This window comes from Carya illinoinensis, chromosome 1, assembly GCF_018687715.1.
Source record: "Carya illinoinensis cultivar Pawnee chromosome 1, C.illinoinensisPawnee_v1, whole genome shotgun sequence".
NCBI lineage: Eukaryota > Viridiplantae > Streptophyta > Magnoliopsida > Fagales > Juglandaceae > Carya > Carya illinoinensis.
The window spans coordinates 41,912,829-41,931,374 of record NC_056752.1 but is presented as its reverse complement, the minus strand read 5'-3'; the positions used below and the strand labels follow the sequence as shown (position 1 = coordinate 41,931,374).

Here is an 18,546-nt window from a genome sequence, read left to right as displayed (position 1 = left end):
GTATTGTATTCGTTACCTAGAAGTTTTAAGGTGGGTTGAAGCCTTGAATGACATTATATTAGAGGAGACAGACAACCATGTTGCCCAGTGCCCATAATAAGTGAAGCTCCAAGCACTACCACTCCAAGCAGTAGGTCAATAAGATAGATTCATTTGCCACAGGGGAACCTTGTTGCAGTGAAAGACTTGTGGTGCGGGGCCAGTAGTCATAATTAAGAAGACAGATCGTTGGTACAGCTCGACATGAACTTGAAGGGTCACGGGCCATTAATTGAACCTACGGTTGTGAGAATTCTATTTTCTAACTCTCAGGACAAAAAAAAAAAAAGAGGAGAGAGAGAGAGAGAATCCAATAAACACGAAAGATAACACTATTTTCTTTCCATTTTTCATATTTCGTGCATTTAGTGGATAGCATGTTTCATAATCAAGTACTCATTACATACTGTTTGCTGGCTGATAGAAGGCCAGGACCCTCTCATTTTGCAGCATGATGGTGCATGGCTCTTCACGACCCCTCATTATGACATCGGTTATTCTTAATTATACCATGAAATATGAGCATTAGCTATCATGTCTTTCATCATTTTTTGGAATTCAACGGTAAATTGTACTTGTGACTTTGCTGGCTCTCTGTTCATCTTTGGATTCTTCCTTTTAGGTTGGAAGGGGGATCCTAAGTTTAAGTTGGCAATTTGATTATATAAATTTATGAGCTGGCAACATGTGTGGTCAAATCCTAACCAGTTCTCTACGGGGAAACAAGTACAAAAGCCGAGAGATTTCAATGTCAATGAAATGGTGGATATAAAAGTATAAAACATCATTCCAAGGACTACTGCCAGAAGAAACCTTTTGTTTCAAAGCCAGCAAATATATATATATATATATATATATATTTTTTTTTTTGATAAAAAAGCCAGCAAATATATATGCTGAAGAAACATCTTCCTTAGCTGGTATTTATCCAAAGCTTTGAAGATAAACATAGGTCAGGATCCAGCACAAAAGAACAACTGTACGTATAATTTGTATGTAAAACGCCTTAGCTGTCTGCCTCCCATGTAAGTCCAATCTGGCTCAGAGGCCTTGTTGGCTGTACTTCGGTCTCTCATTTCCCTCTGGAAATCTGTCTCGCTCTATTTTTAACTATCTCGGGTTTTCGTCCGCGAGACTTTTGTCCAATACGGTATACCAAGTTGAGAGTATTTTTTTGTGGCCTGGAATTCTTCTCGCCGTTTGAATGGACTTGGATTTGGCATCTTCTTATTTAGATGATTGCCCCTGCTCTGCTCCATACGCTCATCAATTGGTTTCTTAGCCCCAATTACTCAAGTTAGTCAAAAGTATTCGTGAGAGGAACTTTTAACATGTACACATGGGCGAAAGAAAATTCAAATGACCATTATGGGATCATCACCAATCTAATCCGAGCAAGTCATGCCTGAAAATTAAAAAATATGTAAACTAGCTCTGTTCTCTTGGTAAGAAATTCACCGCTTCAAATATTCTTTAGAACAGTCATCTATGGAAAAATTTTACACAATCAAATCGAACTAACCCTAGGCCTCACCAATTGACCTTTCAATGCCCTAAATTTTCAAGTGAAAATTAGGCTCCACCAGCTGTATCCATGTCTGTAACCCCATCAACTCCCTTAAAAACAACACGCAATTTTCTCAGAGCAGAGGTCTTCTTGTCGTTCTTGCTGGTTGTCCCAGTCACGTGGAGGGTAGTCTTTGTAGTTTTACCCATTAGGTCAAAAAGTGGTAGACTTAGGTTGGATCGAGTCATCTCTTCCAGTACGGGAGGTGCTTGCATATACAGATTGTTTCGTTGGTGTGTGACGCTAGCTTTTGATAATAGCAGCTTAGGGTGCTCTTCGAGTAGGCCAATGAACTGTTGCCACAAAAAGTGAATCAGGACAAGCATTAAGTAAGCTAAAATAGCAAATATAATTCAGACTCAAAATGCTTTTAGCATGCTTATAAACGCTAGCTCCGTTTTGAGAAATACGACAAAACTTCATTGTGCCGACTTTATCAAACGAAAATTTGAGCTGTACCATTTTTGGGGTGTACAGCAGCATACGTTTATTGTTAAATGCTAAAATGTACATAACATGCACATCCAGTGGCTGCTGAACTATGTTATGGCAGCATCCTCCATAATCGAATACCAAGTAAACTAAATCATTTTTATTGAAAGAATCGTGAGAGGAGACAACATCAAACAGCTAGCGAAAAGCATAAAAACATATGGAGTCTGGACGTTAGATTTGGAGAAGCAAGTGGAACGAAGTAGAAAAGGTATCACTAAATTTGGGGTGTCCATCTTTAATAAATTTAAACACTGTAAATTAAAATCACCTTTTGCAGGGTAATTGACGTTTCTAGCTCAATAAGAACACCTGGACCACATACAAGGCAGTCCTTGTCCCTTACAAATTCAGTTACTTTAGTATGAAGACCTTCTGCCCCATTATACCTACAAAGATTTAGATCAGTTTGTAAAGTTTGTCAGATGATTGATTAGAGAAATTAAAACCACCACCCAATAAAAGAAGAAAAAAAGGGAAAGAAACACACAGAAATTCGTGAAGTTTATTTTTCCACCTTCAAAATTGAACACCAAGTTCATTAACTTCCTTGCTTCAATTGACTAAAACAAAACACGAGCTTCAGTTCTGACAACTGTGAAATTCAACTCTCTAAAGCATTTTATGAAAAAATAAATAAAAAAATCTCTCTAAAGCTCAAGCATAAGCTTGAATGTATATTAAACTCTTGCATGGGTCATGCCTAAAAGGGTGAGAGATCTTTTGTTTTGTTGGCGAGGGATTCGGGGCAATCGCCAGATCGTTGCTGTATGGAAGATGGTACCCTTATGTTTAATGTGGTGCACATGGACCGAAAGAAATGACCGATGTTTTGAGGATAGGGAACGCTCTCCGGACAGCTTTAGGGATTTTTTCTTTCATACTTTGTTGCTTTGGGCTTCTTCTATTGTATGGAATGGAACGAGTCTTAATGTTTTGTACACTACTATCAGTAACACGTAGTGTGGTAACTAGGCTCTTCTATGTATACTTCCTGTATACTCAGGCTTTGCCTATTTACATGGAACAATAAACTTTTTACTTATACAAAAAAAAAATGTATATTAAACTCTATGAAATAGAAAAGTGAAATGCTTGATGTATAAAGAGATCTTACAAACCAATGTAACTTGATATGGTATGTTAGATTGTAATGAAAATATCTAGAACTAATAACTGACATGAAATTTAAAAAAGAAGTTCAAAGTTTGGAAAATGTAACTTAAAGAAAATTAGAAGTAATGAGGGGTTGTAACAAGTACAAAAGATGCAAAACAGCCCATTTTGATTATGTTAGATCAATCATCCACAAGGTAGGATCAAACAGAAGTGACATACCAATTTTTTTTAGTAAATATAGATTAAGTACCAAATAGCTTACAGATTGCCATGTAGCAGGCGTTCTATCAAGTGAAAAAAAATGCCTCATGAGACAACTTTATGGACATCCATGCTCTATGGTACTAATGTTGTGAAGATAAGAAACAAATGTGTTGCTGAAATGTTGAAATAAAGAAGTGGTTATACAAGAATGCAGGCTACTTAAGGATCCATTGATGACTCGCAGAAGTCAGACAATGAAAGAGACCAAAACCATTTTCAGACCAAAAAAAATCAGTTGAGTAATTTTACTACCAGAACCACAAAGACATATGTAACTGAGATTTTCCTAATTTTTTCTACTTCCACACTTTCCTTTGTGTGATGCTTCAAAAAACCTGTTATTGTCACTGTGTTTATGTACAAAACAAGACTAGTAACCAAGTAAATGAGAATGAAAAATAATTTTAGTTTCAGTCTCCAAACTATGCAAGACATAAAGCCATTTATCCAAACGCCCAGATCCTGATCAGATGATTATGAATGCACCAACAATTGTACTTATAACACATACTCATCATCGAGGATGGAACCAGAATTTCTAATCACGGGGCCAAAGCATGAATGAGGGAAAAGGGAGGCTGTTCTCACATGCTAGTTCAGTTTTTCTTCCTTTTTTTTTTTTTTTTGGTGCATGGTTTATTGGATCAAATTAAGGGCTATAGGTAAATGGGTATCAAAATGGGTTGGATTTTTGCACTGTTCACCAACTGTATTGACTTTTGATTCTGGGCTGTATGAAGAAGATTCTTTATTTTGATAGAACAAACCTAATTTTCAACATTAAAATAACTGTAACTATAGTGATAAAAATCATGAGTAACCCCATTGCGACATTAGGGTATAGAGTCCTTTTGGCCACACATTTGGGAGTGTGAAAAGGCATACTTTTAAATTTGGGACAAGCACCAATTCAAAGCTTTTAACTTTCCCCACCGCATTGCTAGATGGGCTATGTACCCCAAACCTCCATTTGAAAGGTAAAAAAGACAATGTCAAACATGTTTCAATATCTTTTTTTTATTATTGGCACCAGGTGTTCAAGAACTGGTGTTCAAGAACTAAGTCCCAACTAATCCCAGAGATGCATAGACCCTTGGCAAGGAGTTTCCCACAAGTACAACTCTGGTAATTCAAGGGAAAGTTCCCCCAATCCGATGGCCCCTAGAAATTGTTTGCACCCAAGAGGAATCGAACCTTAGACCTGGAGGGAACATGCCACTAAGACCAAAGCCTTTACCACTTAAGCCAACCACTAGGGGTTTTTCAATAGGAAAATGCTGCTCTGCCGGCCCACTATTACCTCTCTAGTTTCCCCAAGGACGTGGTGGTATGCCATGTTGCATGCCACTTCGTTAAGTTATTAAAAAAAAACCAAACCCATGCCTAGACAAACCAAACCCAATGGCAAAAACCAAACCCATGCCTAGACAAGCCAAACCCAACGGCAGAGAGATTTCTTCCAGTGGCTTTGTGGACAGACTTCTTTTTTCTTCGCACGCTTCCTTTTCCACCAACTGGCACTAGCCATTTTCAGGAGCCTCTCATGATCCATCTTTGAGAAGTATGAAGTGCAGATTAAAGAATTATGAAACGGAGAATAGAAGCACCAAAAGCCAACCACTGAAGAAGTTGACATTTTCAAGGACGATGCTGTCATCCAGTTTCTCAATCCCGAAGTGAGCTTCAATTGCTGCCAACACTTGGGCTGTTGCTGGTGAAACCTTGAAGAACAAGATTTTCTCCGGAAATGGGTCCGGCAACATGAGGAAGAGAGGGAGGCAAGGGGGAGCCTCTAGTCTATGGTTCTAGATCTTCAAATCCAAAATATTCCGCTCGGTATTGGTTTTGCGGTCTGCTAGTGTTTTTTTTCCCCCCCTAAAAGTAAGCCACGTGGCATGCCACATCAAGCGGGCACACCAGGCGGTAACACTCAGGCAGCCCGCTAGCAGAGCTCTTTTCAATATCTTTCATTTGTACAATGCTTTTTCTATAGTTTTTTTTTCACTATAATCAGATTTTAAAATCAGGGTAGGTTACAAAATCTTTATAAAAAACCATTTTCATCATCTATTCTCTTGATTGCATGTGAGAGAAACAGCCAACAGGTTAAGACTAAGGTGCATTTAATTTCTGCAATGGGTTCAAGTTTTCAATTCCCTTAAACATAAAGACATCATGGACATATAACCAGGGGACCATGACCCCCTGGTTCCATACTCAAATGGAGTCAACACATCAAGGAAAATATTCTACAGAGTTCGTTGCTAAGCAAAAAATAAAGGAAAAAGCATGACTCACGTTAAATAGTTTGACAGAGTTTTGCTGCATCCTGATGCAAGCTTCAATGTTTCAAGTGTACAAGCAGCTGAGATAATTGCATTGGTGGAAGCAATAGCTGGAATAATATTCTTCACGACCCCCTGTAAACATCAAGGTCAAGCAACATATATAAGCATCTAAACTTTGACCCTCACTTTTTTAATGAATTCTGGAAACTGTATATAAAAGAACTTCAAGTGAAAAATAAACAATTTTCACAAGCATGATGGTAACATATAGTTACAGCGGGCACCAAAAGGTAAAGTATTCTTAAATGGATTTTGAAAATATATGGTAACCAAAGAACAACAAATCCAACCACAGGGAAATGGGAAGAATATAGAAAACAAATTAAGCTTTTGAGTAATTTATACTGATATCCTGATAAATATACCTGAGTAAGAGAATATGTAACCCCTGGGATACCAAAAAGCTCAGCTCTCTTGACAGCCTACAAACATGGGTAGCATAAACCACATGACCAATAATGAAAATATATATTAAGAAAAAAGTCACTAGATAACACCATTTTATCAACCTCGTTATAGACCCACTTCATATGTTCTGGGTCATCTGGATCAAAAGCCTTTCCACTATGAACCTACAAATGAGATGCATGTTTAGATAATAGAGATCAATTTTTTGTTTAACAAATATAGAGGAATCAGTTTAAAACTAACAATTTGGAAAAAGGGAAAAGAGTCAATAATGAGCAAATTATTACCTCATCCCACTTGATTAAGTGGGCATATTCAATACAATGAGCAGCGGTTCTAGGAGTTTCAGCGAGGGTGCATAAGGGAAATTTTACTTGAGGGGGGAAAAGCCAGATGGTGCACTCAAAGCAAGGTGTGACCCCTGGCAATATAACCCTAGCATGGCCCTTGAAACCTTCAGTCCCACCATCTACCATAGGTTTAATCGTTTCTTCTCGAGCTTTATCATCAGAATCATACTCTAAAATTCCCAAATCACAATGAGACACAGCAGATTAGTACAAACAGAGTTAATACTAACTATTTACTTCGAGAGTGATACATAATGAACCCAGCCCATAACTTTTAGGAGGCTGCCAGTCGGTATCAAGATTCATGTAAGCCTTTTGCGTGTTCGTTTACAAGAAAACTCTAACTGTAGCAATTGAGACGCCCAAAAGTGAGTTGATTAGATGTGTTGTGGATACATACCAAGAAAACTACAAGCTACAGCATTGATGTAGCTCCGAGCCTCAATTGAATCAAGACCAAGGGCAATAATACTGAAATCACTGTAAAAGTCAATCTCCTTGTCCTCGATTCGGCCATAATGTGGCTTGATATTTACACCACTGACTCTTTCCATGACACGCTTTGCAGCAACCTCAGCTTTTGGCTTACCAACATCTTCAAATCTTAAATGGAAAATCAATTATTCAACATAACATTTTCAAACTACAAATTGAAAAGCCAATGCGAGATATGACACATAAAACAAAGGAAACTGTTGGATTCATTTTTGCATGGCAGTCAGGGCAGAATCAGGAAATTCAATTTGGGGTAAAATTATAAAAATGTCTTTTGGGTGGCAAAATTAAATTTTAAAATCTGTCTCATATAGAAACCATAAAAAATAATTTTTTAAAAATTTTTTGAATTTTGGGAGGGATGCCTAGTTCCGCCTCTGATGGCAGCGTAAAAAGTACTCATAATATTTTGATGATGCCACAGAAAATACATTGCAAAGATTTCATATTTCTTGGGCTCATGATCATTTGCAACAACATTTAATCGGAATGAAGTACACGCTATCTTAGCAACCTCACCTCTAGATGTTTTCAATATACGGTTTCAGTCATACGAAAGATTAATGACTATTCTTTGATAATTGTCCTCTCAAATCAAGCAATTCGACCTCAACATGTGAAGAAATAATTGGGAAATACGAGGGTTTGCCCATTTTATTTGCTCCTCAAAGGTAATCAATACATACATAAATACATATCATCAACCAGATGACATATATGATTTGAACGATGCATACATGATAACTCCAAAATGCAAAACGACCCAAAATTGCAACAAACAAAATTTGCATACTATACCCAAGTGCTTCATCATCTTCAAAATACTCGTGCCATGGGTGTCATTCATATTCTCGTCCATATAAGAGAGAATCAAAACTATTGGGCAATAATAAACTCCAATTCAGACAAAACCAGAAGCAAATAATAACAATATAATAACAATAACAATAATAATAAGACAAAGTTAGAAAGGATAATAGAGCACCTGAAGAGGAATTGGCGATTGAGATTGGTGACCTCAATTCTGTCCATGTCTATGACCTCGAGATTTTGGAAACCCGAGAGAGCCAAGTCCTTAAGCAGCTCACAGCCTAACCCACCAGCTCCTACCACTAACACTTTAGCATATTTTGCAAGGTCATCTCTTAACTGCAAAAACCCAGAAAAGAAAAAAAAAAAGTAAGAAGTTATGACATTAGAAGAAATTGTAATCCAAATGTTTGCGACAATGTCCGATAGAGTGAGAGGGAGAGTAGATTTTACTTCTTCGCCAGGATCGAAGTTAGCGCCGACGAGATTTCCGGGGCGGAGGAGCAGCTTGTCGAGGTCCCTCGATCGGCTTGGTTGCGCCTCGGTGTCCGCCATCACTATATCTCTTCCTCTCTCTGGGGCCCTCTCTCACTCAAGAGACTTGGGATTCTGCTGGGGTATAAAGACAGGAAGCTGAAACTCCAAACTCCAAAGGTCCAAATATTACACAGACGGAGGGCAGTGTTGTGTCGTACAGTAGCGGTAGCTTGGATTTTACGCTTTGGTGCTCAAGCAATTTAATGATAAACTCGCACTTACCCAGCTTTAATGCCAACGCAATGCGCACCCATTACCCAATTTATACCAATTTTTATGTGCGTTTTCATACAAATATATTTTCAAAATATGCTAATTTAGTATCTACTAAGCTATTGTGTCACTAATTTCAATTGAGAAAAAGGGTACGAATTACATTATTATTTGATAATACTTAATAATGGTTTAATTGGTCGTTACAAAAATTTTTAAAAAAATCAATAATATCGAAAAGTTTCTTGTATTAATTATTTTAATTTATATAGATTTTGAGCATAATGATTTTTATTTTATAGGATAATGATTTCAAGATCCTTCTGAACTAAAGGCATGGTTACTATGTAAATGATTGCGCTAAATCCATGGAATTATTCAAATGATTACATCTAACTCCTGTAATTAGCATATCTTCAGATTGTCGCAATTAACTCACATTTCAAATAAATGAGTTCCAACTCATAGTCTTTCTCTTACCAAAAATGTTAAACATTTATGATTTAGAACTTTGTTACAAAGTAAAAATAATAATCTTTCAATGTGATTGTTTTAGCAAGTTTCTACCATGTTTTGTAACAATTCGTATTTTCGGATCATGTCAAGTCATAAACATTTGACTATGAGTCAACTCGAACCTGATCCGTTATGTTAAATATGTCAAACTTTCAAACTATAATCTGATCCATTTAAATAACGGATTGTGTCGTATTAAAATTAAAAATATGTCAACACGACACGACTCATTTAAATTTGTTTCATATAAATAGTTTGAACTAACAAGTATAACCTATTTGACATGATTAATATAATTTTACATAAAAGTTAAAATTTATATTTATTAGTAGCCATAATATTTAAAAGAAAAAATGAGACTATCTACTAACAAAAAAATCAATATTTTTCAAATTTTAACATATCAAAAAACTAATATTACAAACTTTACAATAACAAATATAAATATAAATCTACAATCTTAGTTGTTAGGGGGCATTTTTGCCTTAGGGGGGATTTTTGCCTTAGGCCCACATTAGTTCTCAAGGCCTAAGCCCACCAAATGGGACTTCACTAAAGGACAAAATATGAGAAAAATGAGGGAAGATAAAAAAAAAAAAAAGGAAAAAAAGGAAAGAAAGCAAAGCAATTTCAGGCAAATATGTGAAAAAGAAGAAAAAGATGTGAGGAGAGGTGACGTGACATAAAGGAAGGGAAAGAAATGGATAAAATGAGAGGACACAGAAGACTTAGGGGATCTTCAGATGGACTCTTCGAGTAGATTTCTTGCGAGGCTTTTGGAGAAGGCTTCTTCAACCTCCAGACACAAGATCCTACGATAGTGTCCAGACCGAAAAGAGAGATCCATGAAGTCTGTTGTACAATGAGGATGACAGACTCTGAAAGACTATAAATCAAGCTCATTATAGTGGATTCTCCCCTCTTCAAACCCCGTGAACGTGAGTCCAGTGCTGAACTATGTAAATCTGTGTGTTTATCTCTCTCTATTTTCTTTGCATTTATGTATTGTTCACTACCATGGCCATGCTCACGGACTCCGTACAACTGCACCAGATTAGCTGGGGGCCCACACATCGCCAACCCGGGCCCAACACCACCTCAGTGCGCTGGGGAGGGATCCTTCTCCTCTCCTGGTCTGTTGATGAAAAACACTCGTTAACATCAATAATAAAAATATAAGTATATTGAAAAATATCAATATTATAACTCAATAATAATAATATTATAATTTTGAAATAAAATTTGAACGGATCAAAACGGATTAATTTTAGATTAAGCGGGTTGACCTATTTATAAATCGTGTTTTAACTAATCAACCCGTTTTGACGCAAGCTCGTTAACATCAAATCCTAACCCACTATATCATACTCATGATGAATTAACTCATCGAATCACATATTGCCACCCCAATGATTTGCTACTATGAAAGTCTGAAAATCTCACCTGCCTGGTTGGAGTATTTCTGTTTTTCAAGTAATCCGAGAAGGGGTAAAAATTGCAAGACAGGCTCCATGGAAGTGATATATTCAATCAAAGGATTTGATTTAGATGGAACTCTAACAATGTGATTGAAAGGACATTTAAGTCAATTGAGACTTGAGAGGACCCAAATTTTCTTAGGACTTGACATGCCCTAGGAAAGTCAGGTCGACCATTAACCAATCGATTGGTGATCCATTGTCAATTTGTCAAATGGATGCATTAACCAATTGGTGATCCTATACAATAATTCTATCAGAAATCAGTGACAGTATCTGAAATTGCATGTTGTGCTGCTTTCTTTTCTAACTTTACAAAATAAAAAAACATTGTCCTGCCTTCATCAATGTGGTGCTTTTTCCTTGCAGGTATTCTCTCTCAACTGATCAGCAAAGTTGGAATGCTATTTTTCATTAAAGAAAGAGGAAGATACATTTGGTGCTTGATACAAGTTACAATATATAAACAAGATTTTGTAAATTAGGTATCTTTTCCCCCACAAGAACTATACCACCCGATTTAAAAATGTTTCTTTACAGTGTCATGTCTTCTTCATTTCAAAAATCCTTGCTCACCCCTGTATCATCGTCGATATATGAGATCCACTTTCGACCCATCTAGCAGCAAAACTCCTGTAACTGTCTAGGTGTCTGTTTTCTTTTATTCTCTGGTCATTTTTCCGAAATTTGAGTAATCTGTGCATAAAATGTCATCTTTTTTAACATAAATAAGAAGCTTTTTTTCACCTCTAATACTGTGCACCTGATACTAGGATGAGTTTCAGGTTCTAGTAGCCTCACGCTTAAGGAGGAGTGCATAGAGTAGCTCATTCCATGTATCAGGGACTCCGGGGAGACACCAATGACTGCAATCCTGGCGATGGATAGCTGCAGGGCCTATATCCGGACCCAGATAATATATAGATGAATGTCCATCTTTTCTGCGTGCAGTCATGTGAGTTACATTCAATACCTCAAATTTCATTTCTTGTGATGCGTTTGAGTGAGCTGATAATATAGCATTGGCTACTTGGAAATGCGTCCAGGTATCAGAAGGAACCAACGAGGATCCCAGCTCTGGAAGTCTCTCCAAGTGACAGTTTCCCCCATTCCTCCAATCCCCTCCTCTGTATAATACATAACATAGCAATTTAAATTCCCAAATAGGATGCATAAAAGATTACTTCACAAGAAAAAGGCAAAGGATGCATACACGTAGAAAAATAGAAAGATGAAACAGTTTAAGTAACCAAACAAACCTGAAATGTACAGGGGCATATGTGCGAAAGAAAACCTGAGTCTTGCTTGTATTTAACCGAGTGTGTATCCAGTGAACCACAGTCTCTATGGACCTCTGATATGCGTGTTCTACTTTCATATCCATCTTCAATTTTGCACCTTCCTGGAAGTGACAACCCCTGAACAAAATAAATGGATCTTTAATCTTTTCTCCAACTAAAAGGAAAGAATAGGGAATTATGAGGTCAGTAAGTTTCCAAAGATGCTCAAAGCTAAAAGATTCATTTCAGGCATGTCTTGTCTCACTAGTAACAGCCACTGACGTTGCCCACTGCCTAACAATTAGCTTTCTCCTTCATACCATGTATTCATTACCCACATTCACAAATAATTAAGTGCAAAAGTCAAATTGGAGATCTATCGACTGAACTCATACACTGGAAATCTCATTTCATTTTAAATTAATGATAGGATGCTGGGTCCATTTGCCATCATCTTATAAGCAACCATTAATAGGTTCAAGGACCCACCCATTCCATCATTTTCCGCTAAAATTTTATTATCTAGGCCCAGGTACTCAGTACGAACATTACTTATCATGGGCATCTTAATCCTTTTCACAGTTGCACCTTGTATTATGAGATCTTCTCTTGACAAGTACATCGTAAAATCAAACATAACCAAAGAGTGAAGCTCCTGGAGAAGAAAAGAGAAGCACAGATATAAACATCCAAGTTGGACGAAGAATATCACTAAGAACCAAGGAACAGCTTCATCCTTCCCCCGTAAAAAAGAAAAGAGGCTTCACCCAGAAGTATTGTTTTTTATTGGCATATATTACTTCATTTATCACTCTTTTTTCTTCTTGAACACCTCTGGGCCCCTTGCGGAGATCCTTCAATGGAGTTTTTCTAATTTTGAAAACCAGTCAAGTGTAAATTTATAATAAATTATTAGGGGGGGAAAGGTTCATTCCAAATGCAAATGACCATTGTAAACACAGAGAGAGAGAGAGAGAGAAATCAATTTCTATTGGATTAAGTTACCCTCTTATGGTCTTCCCATAATTCCACCAATGCGCTGCGTTTAAGACCAGCACGTCTGCATTCCTCCACGTCACAGAGTTCCAGTCCATTTGATCCAATTTCAAGGTTGTCCTTACCTCCGGGGGAGCTCCGGCAGGGGGCCGGCTCTGTAATACAAGAAATGGAGATCTATAATACTCCACCGTGCAGTTGAAGTCCTTAAACTTGAACACTAAGAACCCCTTGTGCTTTGTAATCGGGCTTCCATTTACTTCATAGATTGAATCCTTGTTAGGAACTGCGGATGAGAGCATGCAGAGGAGGGACTCCCATTGGTTTCTCCCAATTGAATCACCAACAAACACTAGCCTTTTGTTTCGCAGATTTTCTAACATCAGTTTTGCATTAAACCTGTTTTGATTAGTGACAAGAAAGTGATATACAATTAGATATCAAAACGTTATTGGTATCATAAACTCAACAGTGTAACATCAGAGTTTATTAAGCAACAACTTATGGACAAGAAAGAAGAAGCTGTAAAGCAAGATAGAGCAATAAGATTTCAATCTCGAAAAGGAAATGGAATTTGTTTTTGCTGCCTAGGAGCATTGTTATTAGATTATGCATATGTAAATGACATTTTTGATAAATATAAGATGAATTTAAATTTTGACTATGACATTCACATAAGTCTCCACATTGAAATATCTATTTTTTTATTAAATAACAATAAAATAATATGAGATTAATTTGGAATTTGACTATTCACATCAAATCTCCACATTAAATTATCAATTTATTCATTATATAGTAATGAGTAATTAATAATTACAAAAATATTTATTTATTTTTAAATATTAATTTATTTTATTTTATCATATTTTACTATTCTACCTATTATATATTAATTAGTAATGATATTCTAATTAAATTATCTAAATATTTGTGGATGTAGATGGAGAGAAGAGAGAGTGTTACAAAAAATAATAAAATATATATTTGGTCTTTAAACAGTTGGCATCAAATTTGGATTTAGGTTTACGAGGAATGTTACACATCATCTCACACTACACATTTTATATATTAAAATATTATTTTTTATTTTTTTTATTTTTTATTTCATTTTATTCTTATTAAACTAATTGAATTATTCTATTTATCATCTACACATTACATATTTATTATAAAAAAATTAAAATAAATGTGATATGTGAAATGTGAGTACGACAAGAAGAATTTTCCTAAATTTATATATACTATAGTTTAAAATCAAATTATTTGAATTTGTATAATCTTTTTCATCTCTAATAACTAAAAAGTATAATATTTTTACGTATAGATAATCCGGTGAAAGTGCTCTAAGATGGTCAAAACAGCATCAAAAGGTTCACGATCAAAGCAACCGTACGGAGGAAACACTCCAAAGTCTAGGAAATCAAGCTTACACAAAGAATAAGTATTCGGGTACCAGTGGTAATATTATAAATAGCCAATAAAAAATTTCTTGCCTGCAATTGGCTAAACGCTTGGTTTGCCCACAAACGATACAAAATAATAGAGAATACAATTTCATGGTATAATTAACGTTTTCCGTGCTTGCCGGCATATCCAAGTTCAAAGATAACAAGGTAGTCACTTTCGAAGGCAGGCAAATTATAATGAAAGTTTGACAATTAGCCCCACTAGCCTGATGGAGAAATCGACTAAGCCCTGTTTAGAATTTGGATTGAACTTAAGTCAGTTCAATATAATTTTAGTCTACCGTCTAAACACATAATTATTAAATCATTAAATTTATTTTAAATTAAAATTTTTTTTATATATGAGATCTATAATTTTTTTTCAATTCAATACTTATTTACATGCGGGACTTATAATCTTTTTCAACTTTTCATAAATATATATAAACTCATTTTAACATTTAACCATATCTAAACTCATTTTATATGGACACCACAAAATTCGTTCTGCCATTTTAACTTATTACTATTCGTAAAAGCCAATTTATCTCAATTTAACTAGACATCCAAACCGCATAAAATTGTTACGGAAATAACACATCGAATAAAAAGGTCCCAAGTAAAATCAAATCCTTCCACTGCTGTGAAAATACAGGAAAGTAGAGAAGATTCAACCTTTCTAGTTGCAGGGGGTGTGAGTATCTCAGCCTCTAAAGTCCGACGTACTTGAAAATCTAAACACTTCAATATATTTCCTCTTTTAGGCCCAAAATTTAAATTCTTTCCCTTGTCTACTACGATCTAGAACCAATTAGTACTAAAAGCAATGTTTATAAGGAATATAAGAACCTGGGCAAGTTGCAATATTTCGGTTGCCATCTCCACTTGGTGTAAAGCAAATCAGGCCTCCCATTCTCAGAGCACCGGAATCCTCCATCTAAAAATCTGCAGTCTTTGGATTGATACAGAGGATAGTTGTCATCCCACACCCAATCCCCAGCAAATATATCACACCCGCCACCGTTTTCTTCAAGGAACTCGACCCTTTGGTCCTCACCGGACCCTTTATTCAGCAACCACATGAACTTCTCCGACTGGCCGGGAAATATTGACCCTTCAGCCACAGCTCTATGATCCAAGTAGAAGAAGCAGCAAATCACAAAGACAGTGATACAGATGAATCCCAGGACACCCACGGACGGTTCAAACAGTCTCAAACGCTTAAATTTCTTGAAAAGTTCAGAGACTGGCATGGCTTCGGGGTCCGGCACAGATTGTTTCTCAGACATTTGAGCTCAAGAGCAAAATCTGGAATCTGGGAATTGTTCCTCTGATGGGAAAGACAAAATTCGGGTGAAGAACAAACGCAGGGGCAAACGCGTTGTGTGAAGCAACATCAATAAGTCAAGGATGGCGGAGTTGAAGCATGTCTTGAGCAGCTTTGCTTGGTCGGTCAGTTTCGTTTAAGATATGAATGTCAGTTCAAGAGAGAGAGAGAGAGATGGGTGCCAAGGAAGCAAGGAAGCGTTCATGAATCATGCCGGATTTATGTTTACTTTCCCATTTCTTCCTCCTTTTTCAGTTACTCTATAGATGATATATATATACACACACACGCGCGAAGAGAGAATGATTTTGGCAGAACTGAATAAGGATTAAATAGTCGTAGGTAAGCTACGGCTAACGAGAATCTGGTTTCCAAGTCTGATAGACAACTATGAATTCATAAAAGATCGGGGAGAGAGATTAAAAAAAATGAGACCTTTTAAGGAGAGAGGGTTGTGTCTGTGATTGGCGGAGTTAGAAATTTTTCGTGGGGAAGAAAGTGGGCTAAATGGCGAAAAGAAAATGGGTAACGGCTAGGAGGCGGTAATCCCACCGTTTTTCAAGAACGTGTGGAAGAAAGCAATGGGTTGATGTGGCTTTTAAATAGTTTATGATGGGATTGTCTTGTCCACGATGGTGCTATAGCGCGTGGGATCTTGACAAGTACGATGCGGCTGTAGAGTGATTTCGAAGCTTACTGATTCGTGTCGTCCGTAAGGTACCTGTTGTATCAGCCCTTTTGTTCAAGACAATCACAATATAGAGAGGAGATCGACGGCCAACGTACTCTGGTGTGGAGTGGGCCCAGAACTTGCACGACGAGATTGATATTTCATGTAAGACTTTTTTATTTTTTATTTTTATAATGGAAACTAAACCGACTTTTTATTTTTTATTTAGTGATTAAAAATATATTTTTAAATTATTTGTGAAATTTTTTTTAAAAAATATTTAAAGATAGAAAATAATTGTATGAAAAGAAAGTAAAATAGCCTATTCCCACATCTATGACTTTTATATGTGGTTGTAGTAGAATATTTATTTTAAAAAATAAATAAATATATCATTTAGATGAAATAGTTAATTTTTTAATAATAAATATTATTTTTTTAAAAAAGATATACGATATTTACATAATTACTTATATCTAATTATTTTAGAAACGAATTTTTAGGGAGCTACGCCCAAAACTGGCCCTACCTTACGGACTATACCGTTCGTGGTCATGGGACCGACACACCTATGATGCTCGTGGGCCGCGTCTTCGGCTAAGAATGGCCGACTTTCCACTCACTGTCTGTTTCAATTGTTATAGGTCCGATGTTGTTGCCTTGTCTTGTGTTTTATCTTTCTTTGAAGTCAGTCTCTTCAAAAAAATCTGCATTATTATATAATGAGAGAATCTTAAAACCAGTCCATCAATCTTTCTAGAATTAACAGTTTGCCAATATCTAAGTTGCACGTAGTCTTCTCACCACAATTATCATCTCATGCACAACATTAAATTTTAAAATTTACTCTCCTTCCTTCTCATGGAATACCTATAAATCTAGTTTTTGTCTACCCATTCTATCCCACTAATTTTTTTTTTTTGATATTAAGGCTATCCCCCACTAATTAATGTGAGGATCATCACAATCCCAAACACCCCAATCGATCGCTATTATCAAAAGATCTCTTGAAACTCCAACAAGGCAACCAGTTCACACAAAATTTTTTTGATTTGTAACCAATTCACACAAAAATAATCACCGACCCATCATCACAAACTTACCTAAATCCCTACAGAAACACCAATTTTTACTGTAAAATGTAAAATTTCCTTTCCTCCAAGCCCCCAGCACTCCTTTCATCCAAAGATAATCACATAAAGCAAATGTAAGAATCTTCTAGATTTTTTGTTTTTTTGTTCTCCACTCAAATTTCTCTCTCTCTCTCTCTCTCTCTCTCTCTCTCTCTCTCTCGTGGTGATTGTTACTGTAAACTATGAAATTTCCTTCGTCTTCCTCTTCTTCACTGCTTTTTATATATATATATATATATATATATATTTATCTTTTCAATGCACAAACACATAGAACGCGAGAAAAACATAAAGCTATTAGCTTTTTAACTGTGAAGGAGGTGACCTACGGCACTACGAACAACCAGTTGGAGGCTTCGAGCGGTTGTGACAGGTTTGAGCGAAAGAGATGAGGGGTATGAGTGAATTTTTTATAGAAGAGATGAAAGGGAGGGGCTCGTGGGTGAAACGTCTCTTGCAAATGATGTTATTTTGTGTAGTTAAGAGTATTGAGATTATTGTGTGATTTATGACGTGGTAGCATGTGAAAGGAGGATTGCTGTACATCAAATAATAGCCCTACTGCTTAGAAGCGGGGCTCTAATGTAATTTTCTAATCACCCAATCATTAAAAAATCCACCACCATTTCACCATTCTTTTTGCGTGAATTATATTTTTTTAATAATTAACTCAAATATTAATAGATGATAAATGAGATGGGTGAAGATGAAGATCTACCATTGTACCCTATAACATAACTATTTAAATAATAATAATAATATATTGAAATATATAGTCCAATATTTATGAGATTGATGGTAATATATATAATTGTACCCTATATAATCTTACAGTCATTCTATTAAGTAAGATGTGATACATTCATCATCATTAGATGATAAAAAAATATGCAACATTCAATAGTGATAATTATGCCACATCTTATTTAATATGATGAAAGTGATATGGTAATATTGTGTATATAATTTTTTTTATAAATTGACGTGACATAATATAATATATAATATTTACATTACAATAAAAATATATCTATAATCAAATGTATCATGTCACGC

The 18,546-nt window shown here is 36.0% G+C and overlaps 2 protein-coding genes across 2 annotated transcripts; both read right to left on the bottom strand.

Annotated features, from left to right (window-relative positions):
* Positions 1-1,379: 1,379 nt before the first annotated feature.
* Positions 1,380-8,645, bottom strand: LOC122274708 (NEDD8-activating enzyme E1 catalytic subunit-like). Its single transcript, XM_043083721.1, has 9 exons — positions 8,346-8,645; positions 8,068-8,231; positions 6,988-7,190; positions 6,525-6,757; positions 6,339-6,401; positions 6,195-6,251; positions 5,780-5,901; positions 2,370-2,487; positions 1,380-1,899 (listed from the first exon to the last, which is right to left on the bottom strand). Exons 1-9 carry the CDS (start codon positions 8,445-8,447, stop codon positions 1,612-1,614), a joined length of 1,350 nt encoding a protein of 449 aa, XP_042939655.1. The 5' UTR covers positions 8,448-8,645; the 3' UTR covers positions 1,380-1,611.
* Positions 8,646-11,020: 2,375 nt separating this feature from the next.
* LOC122274699 (protein trichome birefringence-like 10) lies at positions 11,021-16,264 on the bottom strand. The gene is made up of 4 exons (XM_043083717.1): positions 15,210-16,264; positions 12,922-13,311; positions 11,896-12,054; positions 11,021-11,763 (listed from the first exon to the last, which is right to left on the bottom strand). The coding sequence occupies exons 1-4, from the start codon at positions 15,647-15,649 to the stop codon at positions 11,418-11,420; spliced, it is 1,335 nt and encodes a 444-aa protein (XP_042939651.1). The 5' UTR covers positions 15,650-16,264; the 3' UTR covers positions 11,021-11,417.
* Between the last annotated feature and the right edge of the window lie 2,282 nt (positions 16,265-18,546).